The sequence below is a fragment of the Genypterus blacodes genome, unplaced genomic scaffold (genome assembly GCF_046128005.1).
Source record: "Genypterus blacodes isolate CSIRO-AG114 ecotype Tasmania unplaced genomic scaffold, CSIRO-AGI_Gbla_v1 ptg000301l_1, whole genome shotgun sequence".
Lineage (NCBI taxonomy): Eukaryota > Metazoa > Chordata > Actinopteri > Ophidiiformes > Ophidiidae > Genypterus > Genypterus blacodes.
In genome coordinates, this window is record NW_027467092.1 from 1 (window position 1) to 13,550 (window position 13,550).

General features: G+C 51.8%; 1 protein-coding gene across 1 annotated transcript; it reads left to right on the top strand.

Moving 5' to 3' along the window:
- Nucleotides 1-3,040: 3,040 nt before the first annotated feature.
- bach2b (BACH transcriptional regulator 2b) lies at nucleotides 3,041-12,481 on the top strand (the record flags this gene model as incomplete). Its single annotated transcript, XM_076137286.1, is given in 5 exon segments — nucleotides 3,041-3,644; nucleotides 3,647-3,813; nucleotides 3,816-4,574; nucleotides 8,244-8,450; nucleotides 8,540-12,481. Coding segments are annotated over 5 exon segments (2,247 nt in total), but the record flags the coding sequence as incomplete, so codon positions are not given.
- Nucleotides 12,482-13,550: the final 1,069 nt, after the last annotated feature.

The following is a 13,550-nucleotide window of genomic DNA, read 5'->3' on the forward strand; positions in this document are numbered from 1 at the left end:
ACATGGAGACGTATGGTCAGTAGTTGAGTTTAGAATGATGAAGATGATGAAGGTTTATTTACTTATGACACCTGAAGAAGAGATCACACCTCCTCCAAGGCCCAACATAGTCAACTGATCCAGATCTTACTGGTCCAGATCTTCAGCCCTTTGTGGTCCAGTTCTCCTCACCGTCTGTGGCTCTGGACCTGATGGACCTGATGGACCTGATGGACCTGATAAATGCCTGTGGAGGCCAAACAGTTGATCTGCTGATGTGAAGAGCCCCCCCCCCCCCCCCCCCCACACACACACACACACACACACACACTCTCTGAACACACTCAGACAGATGGTGGAGCCAGGAGCATTCAGAAGCTCTGCCTGCTTTAAAGAGGGGGGATGGGTGAGAGGAGGAGGAGGGGGAGGAGGTGGTACCCAGGCCCCCTGTGGTGATGGGGGGTCTCTCTCTCTCTCTCTCTCCCCCTCTCTGCCTGTAAGCTTCACAGAGAGGATGAGAGGATGAGAGGTGTATGAGTGAGAGTTTATCCTCCCTAACCCTGTAAGAAAAGATCACACACACACACACACACACACACACACACACACACACAGCCTCTTGCTGGCCTGAGCGGTCAAATGCTGCACACAATAATCAAGTATTTGATAGCAGAATTCTGGACATCAGGTCTCTTCAGGTCTCTTCAGGTCCCTTCGGGTCTCTTCAGGTCCCTTCAGGTCTCTTCAGGTCTCTTCAGGTCCCTTCAGGTCCCTTCAGGTCTCTTCAGATCTCTTCAGGTCCCTTCAGGTCTCTTCAGGTCTCTTCAGGTCCCTTCAGGTCCCTTCAGGTCTCTTCAGGTCCCTTCAGGTCCCTTCGGGTCTCTTCAGGTCTCTTCAGATCTCTTCAGGTCCCTTCAGGTCTCTTCAGGTCTCTTCAGGTCCCTTCAGGTCCCTTCAGGTCTCTTCAGGTCCCTTCAGGTCTCTTCAGATCTCTTCATGCATAGGCGCGGGGTCGTGACCTCTCAGAGGATGATGATCTGATCTAATGGGAGGAAGACGCTCTCCTCTTCCTCACACTGTCACACTCACTGAGATCAGCTGTGACTCTGTGCAGGTTAACAGCTGTGACTCAGCTCAGGTCAGAGTCCAGTTACTCAGCACGTCTCTGCTCAGCTCGCTGTGTCTCCACGCCATCGTCACGCCTCAGCAGCTCCTCATTAACATGCATGACATGCAGGAATGCACCAGAGCTCATTTACATACATGAGACCAAGCTAGACAGAGGAGGAGGTGGAGCGGAACACACACACACTCACTCACGCTCTCCCACACACACACACACACACACACACACACACACACCTGTGTGTGGCCCTGCTCAGGCTCACTTCTCTCTCAGAGCTCTGACGTGTTCAGATCAGATCTCTCCTCTCTGAGGCTGAGCTTCTTCTTCTCTGACATCATTTCCTGCACAGACTGACTGACTGACTGACTGACTGACTCTGTGTCTCAGCTGCTGTCCTGTCGTGTCCGCCGCTCTGTCACGTCATCGCCCGTCCGCTCCTGAGGCGCCGCAGGACGGCCTGAGCTAAAACGAGCCTCCATCTGTCACTCTGAGTCCTGCGGCACCTCGTCTGAACCATGGAAGAGCAGAGAAGCTTCAGTCTGCGCTCCAGCAGGAAGCTGCAGTCCTCTGCTTCCTGTCCACTCTCTGTCCGCTGCCCGTGGCCCCTCCTCCCCTCTGTCTTCCTGTGTGTGTTCCTTCCCGCTGGCCTTCATTAGGCTGCAGTAATCACACACGCTGCATATAAAGCTGCGCCCCTGCAGGCAGCAGCTGCTGATACCAGCTGAAAATAGATCCTCCGCTCGCTCAGCACTTTTCCTGCAGCAGCTTTATGTTTATCAGCAGCTCTGCATGCAGCATGCGGCGCTCCAGCTCCATCATGACAGCGTCACGCCTGACGTGCTGCTGCTCACCCAACGCCTGTGTGGGCGCCAAACCAGGCCAGAGGCGCTGAAGACACGGAACCTGGAGCCTCAGGGGCGTGACTGAGTGTGCAGCACGCCCACTGCACGTCCACTGCATGTCCACTTTGTGCTCGGCGGTCCTTCAGAGTTGCGTTGTTTCCCCTCATGCTGATCATGTGGGCTGCAGCTCTGTGAGTGTGTTTGACCCAGCAGCTGTGTGTCTGAGCAAAGTGATGAACGCCACCCGGCCAGAACATCGACCCAGTCTGTGTTTACTGTCGCTGTGAAAGTACTACAAAGTACAACACACACACACACACACACACCACACAGACAGGTCAGGTTAGGGCAGACAGAGAGTGTGTGTGTCTCTGTGTGTGTGTGTGTGTGTGTGTGTGTGTGTGTCTCTCTCTGTGTGTCTCTGTGTGTCTCTGTGTGTCTCTGTGTGTGTGTGTGTGTGTGTGTGTGTGTGTGTGTGTGTGTGTGTGCATGTGTGTGTGTGTGTGTGTGTGTCTCTCTGTGTGTCTCTGTGTGTGTGTGTGTGTGTGTGTGTGTGTGTGTGTCTCTCTGTGTGTCTCTGTGTGTGTGTGTGTGTGTGTGTGTGCGTGTGTGTGTGTGTGTGTGTGTGTGTGTGTGTCTCTCTGTGTGTCTCTGTGTGTCTCTGTGTGTCTCTGTGTGTGTGTGTGTGTGTGTGTGCAGACTCAGGAGTTTACCTCATTATCAGCATTAAGGCTCAGTCAAAGCTTCCTCCACATGCTCAGCCTCAGCTTGTGGAGCTTTACAGGCTCTTGACCCGGCGACTCGACCGAGCGAAGCTGATTGGTTCTCTGCTGTCAGAGAGTAAACTGATGGTTACACTTCTGTCCTGTTGCCTTTGAGCAAGGCAGCAGTCATTTCACCTCCAAGCATCAAACCACTAAACTATCAAACTGTTTATAAATGTAGAAATGTAAATCACTGAAATGTTTAGAAGAAAGATGGAAATAAGAAGTAAACTTTGAGTGAAAGGCTGAAGCAGAATGATGAAGCAGAGAGGCTCAGCTGCTCTGTGTCTGAACCCTCACCCTGCTGAGCCTGACACTGAGCCTGACACACACTCTCACACTCTCACACTCTCACACTCTCCCTGTTTTCTCTGCAGGTCACCGCTCGGGGATTCGCCCCATTGTTGCAGTTTGCCTACACTGCTAAGCTGTTGCTCAGCAGAGAAAACATCCAGGAGGTCGTCCGCTGTGCTCAGTTCCTGCGCATGCACAACCTGGAGGACTCCTGCTTCCGCTTCCTGGAGGCGCAGCTCCGCAGCGAGGAGGACGGCCACAAGGGGGCGGCAGAGGCCGACGACTCAGAGGATGACAGCATGCAGTCGGAGGCGGTGCGGCCCGCCTCCCCCAGGGCGCGGCGCTGCGCCGACGGCCTCTCCTCCTCGCGGCACCCTGACGATGACCGACTGACATCTACGCCCGGTAACCTCACAGACGGCCGGCTGGACTTTGATCGGCACGGAGCGTCCGACCTTCCACGCTGCCCCAAGTACAGGAAATACCAGTGGGCCTGCAACAAGCACAATAACGACACCTCCTCACACACCAGTACCTCAGGTTTTCCAAGCACATTAAAGGAGAGCGGCGCCGGCGGGGCCACGCCGGCCCGGCTGCCTGTGGCGCAGATCAAAGTGGAGCCGCGGGCAGAGGAAGAGCCGACTCGCCGTGCCTGTCGGGAGACGAGCGGGACGTCAGGGAGAAGGACGGCGTGACCGCCATGGAGATGGACGGACCCGTGTCGCTGGAAAGAACCAAGAGAACCAAGTCCCCTTCCTGCCTTCGAGCCTTCTTCAAGAAAGGGGCGGAGCTCCCCGGTCTGCCCAACGCGTCTCAGCTATTGCCAACAGACTGGTCTGTCCCCAGGACAAAGGGAACTCTCAGGGAGATCATAAGAAGGACTTCAGGCCTTTCACCGGGGAGCTGGGCCTTTCTGTGGCGTCCCCCAAGGAGCTGGATGGTTTCCCTGCGGGGTTGTCCCTCAAGTCTGCCTCTTGCGATGGGGTCTGTAAACAGGAAGTGGAGCTAGACCGCCGTAGCGTTATATTTGCCTCAGGGGCCTGCAACCGTTTGGGAACCCCGGCACATTCTTACCCGGATGGGAACTCTTTGGAGATGGAGCTCTCTGAGCACACGCCAAAGGGCCTGTGGGCCGGCTCCAGCCAGTCCCTCCCCACCTCCCAGACCTTCTCCCCCGGCGCCGCCCCCACCGAGCCTCCGCTCCTGTGCCGGCTGCGGCCCAACACCAGCTGCCCGGTGCCGATCAAAGTGTGCCCGCGCTCGCCTCCCTGCGAAACGCGAACCCGGACTTCCAGCTCCTGCTCGTCTTACTCGTACGCGGAGGACGGCAGCGGCGGCTCTCCCTGCAGCCTGCCCCAGTTTGAGTTCTCCTCCTCGCCGTGCTCCAGCGTGGCGCGCTGCTTCAACGTGGACCAGCAGGATCAGAGCGGGGGGGGCGACGCTCTGTTCAGCCAGGGCCGGCCCAAGATCAAATGCGAGCAGTCGTACGGCACCAACTCCAGCGACGAGTCCGGCTCCTTCTCAGAGGGAGACAGCGAGTCGTGCCACGCTCAGGAGCGGGGGTCAGAGGTGAGTGTGATCGTTACATCATCACATCCGCCTGTCACAGTTACAGCAGCACCACACACACACACTCGCTACGCTCAGGCAAGGCAGGAAGTAGATGACATCACCGCCCTTTATTCAACCGTTTGATCACAGCTCATATTTTATGTTACTTTCATGTTTGTTTGGTTTATTTACGTTTTTGAACCCAACATCAGTTTGATTGACGTGAGTGGGAAAGTCACATGATCAGGTTGATTGACATGTTTACTATCAGAGGAGCAGACTGCTGATGGTTCTGATGCGCTGAGGTCATGAAAGGTTCATGTGTGTGTGTGTGTGTGTGTGTGTGTGTGTGTATGTGTGTGTGTGTGTGTGCGTGTGTGTGTGTGCGTGTGTGTGTGTGTGTGTGCATGTGTGTATGTGTGTGTGTGTGTGTGTGTGTGTGTGTATGTGTGTGTGTGTGTGTGTGTGCGTGTGCGTGTGTGCGTGTGCGTGCGTGTGTGTGTGTGCGTGTGCGTGTGTGTAGTGCTGACGAGGATAAATAGCCGCCCCTCTAATCGTCCTGCTCTAATCCGTCTGCAGACTGTTGTTGTTGTTGTTTACCAGATAAAGATCCGTGAGCGTCTGAGGGTTTAACCAGCAGCTCAACGAACAAGAGAAGAAGAGAAGGACTCTCATCAGAAACACCGAACCGCTTAGTGACGTCTGTCCGCTTTGTCCAAGCTGATGTTTGAGTCCAGCCTATCCAGATCCAGATCCAGATCCAGATCTTCCTCCTCTCCCTATATGGGGTGATGGTGATTATGTCTGAAAGATAGAGAGGGCATAGTTACTGTCCTTACCCAGAGGACGTCCCTCCCCACAAGCATGAAGCGGAAAGCATCTCAACTCAGTGAAGTTGTTTCAGTTTGTGGGCGGGGTTAGGGTTAGGGTGGGGTCGACCAATCACATCACAGGAGCCACAGACACACACACACACACGGCAGCTCAGTTTAGTTTTCAGTCTAAATCAATGTTCCAGATTCATTACTACATGTATTATATGAGATGCTGACTGGCAGAATGAGCTCAGTAGAAGAAGAAGAACTACACAGACAAAGGGGGTGTGGCCTGCAGAAAGACAGAGGGACTGGTGCGTTGTCATGGTGATGAGATTTACAGAGCAGAATGGTTCTTTATGTGGAAATGATGAGAACAAACAGAGCAGCAACATTCAGAGTGTGTGTGTATGTGTGTGTGTGTGTGTGTGTGTGTTTAGTTCTAAAGTGATATAGTTGTAGTAGTATTATAGTATAGTTAGAATGAGAGCATGACCTCATAACAGAGAGAGTGTGTGTGTGTGTGTGTGTGTGTGTGTGTGTGTGTGTGTGTGTGTGTGTGTGTGTGTGTGTGTGTGTGTGTGTGTGTGTGTGTGTGTGTGTGTGTGTGTGTGTGAGAGCTCCACAGTATGAATGAGTGCGACCACAGACAGGCAGCAGCTCTGTGCACTTCCTGTCACATGACTCACCTGCTGAACAACGTGCTGAGGACGACTTCCTGTCTCCTCCCACTCACTCAGTATAGAGAGAGACAGACGGAGGACAGATGAGAGTCCTGTCCTCCAGAGGAGCAGAGAGTGACTCTGGGACCTGGAGTGACCGCTCTGGGGTCAGAGCGGCCCGCACTTAACCACTTCCTTCCCCATCAGCAGTCAGCCAGCAGTGTGTTTGGACAGAGAGGAGGAGGAGGGGGAGGAGGAGGAGGAAGAGGAGGAGAAGGAGGAAGAGGAGGAGAAGGAGGGGGAGGAGGAGGAGGAGGAGGGGGAGAAGGAGGGGGAGGAGGAGGAGGAGGAGGGGGAGAAGGAGGGGGAGGGGGGAGGGAGGGAGGTTGGTTTGAATGTATGGCCGGCTGAGACTCAGAGACTCTGATTCTCTGAGTCTCACTCTGTCTTCAGCAGCCTGGATGCTGACCTGGTTCTCCTGGAGGAGCAGCTAAATGTATCCGTCCCCTGGGTGCTGCTGACTGGAGGAAGGGAACCATCACAAGGTCGCAGAGGAGACGTGGTGGCTGCTCGTCTCCTTTTTCATGACCTCTGTCAAGGAGGCGAGGTTTGGCCTCCATCTGTATAACTGTGTGGACGGATCTGTATGAAGTCTAGAGAAGATAGAGGAGAGTCAGGGGCCAAGGAACGTGTTGGAGATCTGCAGGTCGACCTGGATCATTAGGACCTGGGTCAGGACAACCTGGATCAGGAAGACCTGGATCAGGAGGACCTGGATCAAGAGGACCTGGATCATTAGGACCTGGATCAGTAGGACCTGGATCAGGAGGACCTGGATCAGTAGGACCTGGATCAGGAGGACCTGGATCATTAGGATCAGGATCTGGTGGTCCCTCAGTCCTCTTCAGATAGGATCTCTGTGTCTCCAGGCAGAGCAGAGTGTCTGGCAGAGCTACAAACATCTAGCAGGCTGAGCTGAGCTGAGGCTCCAGGTGCTGTGGACAGCTGAGGAACCTGAGGAACCTGAGGGAGCTGAGTCTGCATGCTCGTCTCCTCTGCTCTCACACACTGAGCCACAGGCCATGATGTCATTGCAGAGCTCAAACCCAAACATGACGAGCTGATGTCCAGTGGGAGGCGTGGCGTCACAGAGACTTCCTGCTGTAGCGTCCACGCCGTCTGCTCTCTGACTCCATTCTCCCCGCGCTCATCTGATGTTCAGAGCTCTCAGTGAAGCTTCTCCTCTTCCTCCTCTGTTGGTCTTTGTTGTTGTGGAGGGAGCAGAGGAAGCAGCAGGGCCCCCCCCCCCCCCCTCGCCTGGAGCTGCAGCTCCCTGCTGCATGCAGATACGCTGTGTGTGTGTGTGTGTGTGTGTGTGTGTGTGTGTGTGTGTGTGTGAGGAGCTTATGTGAAGCTTTGCCATCACCTCAGGCAGAAGAGGCTGAGCTGTTGTTCCTGTGTGAGCAGAGCAGCACCACACCTCCACCGAGGCCGTGTTGCTGCTCTGGAGTTCAGTGAGCAACGTGCTGACATCCACTCCCCAGAGCGGCAGAGCTCCAGAGCTCCAGGAGAGGAAGATGAGACAGAGCAGCTCATCTGCTGCATGAACCTGAACTGCTGCTCTGTGCTGCTCTGTGCTGCTCTGTGCTGCTCTGTGGGCTGCTGAAGCTCGTGCAGGCAGCAGCTCCTCCTGCTGTAACGTGTGTGTGTGTGTGTGTGTGTGTGTGTGTGTGTGTGTGTGTGTGTGCTTCACATTTAAAAGCTGAATGATTTAATGTTTGGTTCCTTTGTTCTGCTCCACACACACACACACACACACACACACACACACACACCCATCTGTCAGGTTGGCACCTGTCCAGGTGTGGAAGCTTGTGTTTCCCCTCAGTGTGACAGCAGTGCTGCATGTTAAACATGAGGCTGTGTCTCACGGAGCTCCTCTGCCCTCTTGTGGTCAAATGAAGGGACTGCATGTCCAAACTGTGGCAGCTTCCTGTCTGAGGTTGGGATCATCAGGCGGCTCGTCAGCTCTCATCCAATCAGAGACCACTGAGCCTTATCGGCCTGAATGACACCGATAAACAATCAATCAGTTCTTTGATCAAAGCTTCTTGACCTGATTAAAATGTAAACAAATTGATGGAGTCTTGGTTGTTGTGCAGTGATGCATCATGGGAGCTCCTCCTCACTCTGCTCTCCTCCCTCTTTAGGTCAAACTTCCTTTTCCTGTCGATCAAATCACAAATCTTCCACGGAACGACTTCCAGATGTTGGTGAAAATGCACAAACTGACCTCAGAGCAGCTGGAGTTCATCCACGACATCAGGAGGCGGAGCAAGAACCGCATCGCCGCCCAGCGCTGCCGCAAGAGGAAGCTGGACTGCATCCTGAACCTGGAGTGTGAGATCAGGAAGCTGGTGAGTGGACCCTCACCCTAACCTTTGACCCAGAGACACTGCCACATGTGTGTAAAGCTCACTGTCTTCCTCTTCATCTTCCTCTGCAGGTGTGTGAGAAGGAGAAGCTTCTGACGGAGAGGAACCAGCTGAAGGCCTGTATGGGCGAGCTGTGGGACAACCTGTCCTGTCTGTCTCAGGAGGTGTGCAGGGACGTCCAGCTGAGCCCGGAGCAGGTCCAGTCCTTACACCACTACTGCCCCGTGCTGCGACCCAGCAACTCCACTGCCGGCAACGCCCAGGAGCCCAAGCCCAAGCCCCGCCCCTCCGCGCCCAAGGCTTCCCGCGCCGCCGCCGCCACCAGCATCGACCTCACCGCCCGCTCGGCCCCGCCCACGCCGGAGCCCATCTTCCCGGGGTCGCCCGGGCCCTCGGAGAGCGAGGCCGACGTGGGCGTGAGGAACGGGGCGGAGGGGCGGGGCAAAGACTCAGACAGCCGTGACGTGGGCTCGTACACGGAGACGGGACTCTGCCTGGAGAAGTCCAACCAGACGGTCACGGTCGACTTCTGCCAGGAAATGACCGACAAATGTACAACAGACGAGCAGCCCAGGAAGTAGAGGGGCCGCGTCCCTCTGGATGTTTTTATTTAATTTGTCTTCTTCTGACAGACAAACACACACACACACGCACACACACACACACACACACACACACACACACACACACAGAGCCGTCAGTGTTCACTGAAACAAGCTTTCTGTCTATTTATGTCTTTTTTAACGGTCGACACTAAAGTTGTCTTAACAGCAATATTGTTCTCCAGGTATTCTGCACTCGCACACACACACACACACACACACACACACACACACACACAGTCTCAACCCTCAGCACGGTGCTACACTCGCCTCATCGCCACGGAAACGCTACTGTTTCACGTGTCACAGAGGACTCACCACAACGATCACATGACCTCATCGGACCTGACAGCTCCTCCCTCTGTCTGCTTGTCTGTCTGTCTGCCTGTCTGTCTCTGTCTGTCTGCCTGTCTGTCTCTGTCTGCCTGCCTGTCTGTCTCTTCCTGTCTTTCTCTCTGGGTTGCAGGTTAAAGCTGCTGTCTCTTTCTTTCTTATTATCATCAACAAATCCAAATCAAAGACCAAAGCCTTCAGTTTGTGTATAAAATTGGTGGTAACCATAGCAACGTCTAAGACCGCAACAGAACCCAAACATCTCCAGAACAAGAAGCCACAGTGGCAACCAAGTCAAGTCAGGTCATGTCGGGTCGGGTCAGCAGGTACCTGAACACACACACACACTCTTCAGGTCCGTTCCAGTTCAGATCTCATCACCAGCAGCCGACGCCATGTTTACATCCACACAGAACTGATGACATCATAAGTGGCCCTGTCCTATCCAACCAGCAGCTGAGATACCAAACAGAACCAGAACCAGAGTGCTGCCGTGCCCGACCCAGAGCTTCATGTGGGATCTCTGAAATCCGCTCCGTGTTTTAGGAGATCAGCTGATCTCTTTACTGTAAACAGCTGAGGAAGGTTTGGGCCTTTGGCTTTGGTTTGATGGTCATAAGTCAAAGTAAAGTGGAGCTGCTGACCTCCTCCTCCTCCTCCTCCTCCTGCTCCTCCTCCTCCTCCTCCTGCTCCTCTTCCTCCTCCTCTTCCTCCTCCTCTTGTTTGTTCCCTGTTGTCACAGCGACTCAAACTCAGGAAACCCTCTGAATGTTCCTCCTGCTGGATGAAGATGTCAGACAGCAGGTGCAGGTGAGAGCTGTGCTCTTCGTCGTATGCAAAGCGGCTCTGACACATTCCTCCTTCGCCTTCCTCAACACACACACACACACACACACACACACACACACAGACAGACTCTTGTTCCACTCATCAGCAATATGTTCGGTGGATGTTGTGTTGTGACTTTAAGTGCTTGTCTGGCAGAGCGTCCGTGTACATATGGAGCATGATGAAGATGAAGATGGTGGTGGTTTTGTACAGGTAGAGGCGTAGATGTTTGTGTGTTTCTGGCTTTTCTGAAGCACCTTCCTGTGCTTTGCTGTTTCCTGTCCTTCCTGTGGCAGTGAGTCTTCTTCTACTCAGGAAATCACCCACACACACACACACACACACACACACACACACACAGACCAAACACAGGTCAGGAAACACGCCGGAGTGTTTGTGCGACTGTGATAGAAAACATTTCAAAGAGATTCAGACCTTTGTGTTCAGCCCGGCTCTCCGGCTGAGCCCTTGAGCCCCACATGTACAGACAGACGAGGTGTTCACAGCAGCAGCTCCTCTTTAAATGTGAAAAAGTCCCGCCTGGTGTTTTTCCCCCTCAGTATTTCTCGATGCGGCCCGCGCTCCTACTCTTCCTCTTCCTCTTCCTCTTCTTTGGTGTTGCCATTCGATGGCTCACGCCGCCTTTGATGTATCAGATTGATTCAGGAACAGAAAGAAGAATCATTTAGCACTTCAGAGGGTCAGAACCCTGAAAGTGAAGCACTTAGATCGGCACTTCAGTCAGAGCGACGATGTAAACACAAGAAATGAATCTGACAGCTAATAGGAAGCTAATGTTTATTTGCGTTTGTTTAGGAATTAAATAAGCTAATTGAGAGTTGATTTGAGCGGCGTCTTGTTGGTAGGAACCTGTTTGCCGGTCGTCCTTGTGTTGGAGACGCGCCCGCATGCTGCCGTCAGCTTAGCTAGTTTGTGTCGCTTCTGTTTGCCGCGTTGGTTAAACGTCTGTACGACTTCAATGAAACAACGAGCAGGATGACGAGAACCTGGGCGGAGCTTTGGGATGAAAGGCCCCGCCCACATTACCAGCGGAGGGAGGGGCGTGATCAGGCGGAATCATGTGACACTGAAACCTCCACATTTAGTTGTAACTTCATGTAAACATGAAGATGAAGCAGCACAACCAGCAAATGAAACTGAAGCAGGAAGCTTCAACCTCTAAAGCCCCAACGACAGCACAGCGCCCCCTATGGACACACAGCAGACTGAGTCATGAATCCAGCAGAGTAACACAATCCTGTTAGTTCAGTCATCACAGGATGATGAAGATGGAAATCAAATCAGGTCACTAAAGTCAAACCTCTCCTTCCTTCTTCATCGTCTCTGCTGACCAAATCCATTTGGATGGACGAGCAGATTGAACCGTCACAGGGTCCCGAGGCTCTGACCTCTGACCTCTGCCCTCTGCCCTGGCTCTCTGGTCCTGCGGTTGGACAGAGGCCGGGTCGCTGCGTCTCCAAACACACCTGCCTTTCTCACATTTCCTCCCTTTGATCTTACAGCCATTATTTAACAAGAAGAGCTCTGTTTACATGCAGCTGTCATGTTTGATTGACGTGTGACATGTCACATGGCTGGCGTTTTGTTGGTGGCGGGTGTTTTGGGACGAGGCGAGCCTCCAGATTCCTCCGTTTGTCCTTAACCTAAATCCCGGGATGGTTTGAACACAAGTGCACCTCCGACGTTTGCCTTAGAACCTGCAGAGGCCATAGTTCACACTCACACACTCAGTGAAGCGTGTATGCAGGGGCTGCGGCCCCCCACACCCCCCCTGCCCCCTTTCTCACTCTATCTACCTGTGAAACCCTTCATACCTCTCATAACTGGTCAATGACTGTATCAACAAACTGCATCAGGTGTTTTTCTACATGCTTTTTACACAGATGATTATTGATTATTGTATTGGTAGACTTTGGTGCATCCTTTTTAATGTTAATAGTTCTTAAGCTTGTAGTCAAAGTTGTTGTTTTTTCTTTGGTTTTTCTAGGAAAGACAGTTTTGTGTTAATATTGTCCTTTTGACGTCGCTGTTCTTTGCTTATTCTCTACTAAGAGTTCTTACCTTTATCATTTTAAATGTTACATAACCTAATGAATTAAATGACTTAATAACCACTGTAAATATGATATCGTGCAGAAACGTTTTCATTCATTTCAATTGCTAGTGTTACTGAAATGACTTTTGTCTAGACACAATTTCTGTTAATGAAATAAAGAAACATGCATATCACATCCTGTGTGTGTGTGTGTGTGTGTGTGTGTGTATTTGTGTATGTGTGTGCGTGTGCGTGTGTGCGTTTGTGTACTTGCTTTATTCACAACAGAATGAAGTCTTGTTCCATTTCTGTTCTTTCCTCAGATTTTCTCTCTCAATTAAAAGAACAGAACAACAACAACAAAAACAGTTTTTATCACTGAAACATGAAAACGCTTCACCTTCATCATTATTATTATCATGAGTAATAGTATTAGTAGTATTAGTATAGTATTTAGTATTATGTGTTATCGTGACGTGTAGATACTCTGGCGGCGCTCTGTCGCCCTCTGCTGGACGCGTGTTGTCATAACATTTTGGTGTTGAGTGAAACTAAATGATTGTATTTTATTAATATTTTGCACTGATGTGAGATAACAAACACACTTCCTGTTTTGTTGGATTGTTGAACTTTTGAACTTTAATTATTTTCATCACAAACGGAAGTCAGCCTGCAGGTGAGTTTAGTCAAACTTTATTTATAGCGCACATATTTATATCATCACAAATTGCGCAACAACAAATAAAAGAAATACATTTAATTTACAATTATAACTCAGTAAAAAAGGTAAAACACTGAATATCATTTACATTTCGCCCCCAACCGGAAGTAATGAGCACTAATTAGCACAGCATCGCGCGCTGCTGACGGTCTGATTGATGAAGACACGGAGGAAGACGCTTCTACTGATTTGATTATCGATGATTAATCGATCAGCTGTGTGACAGGAGGACGTTAGAGCGTGAGTCGTTAACTTTAATAACTTGTTCTAACTTTGTTTTCGTACCTTGCGCGTCTTTGCGCACAGAATGTTACCGCGCAGGTTCAGGCACGCGCACTGAAGCTTTAGGGGGTCTTTGATCTCAGTGATGAAGCAAACAGGAAGTTATGATGTTTAACAGTCACACGTGAGTGGAAACACATTCACAGCTTTGTGTCAAACATTCAGCAACGCATCGATCCGTGCAACGACCTCTGGAAAGATCAAATCAATAATGATCGATTATTTGGGAAAAATGGAACCAAAATGAATCCAAAACAAAC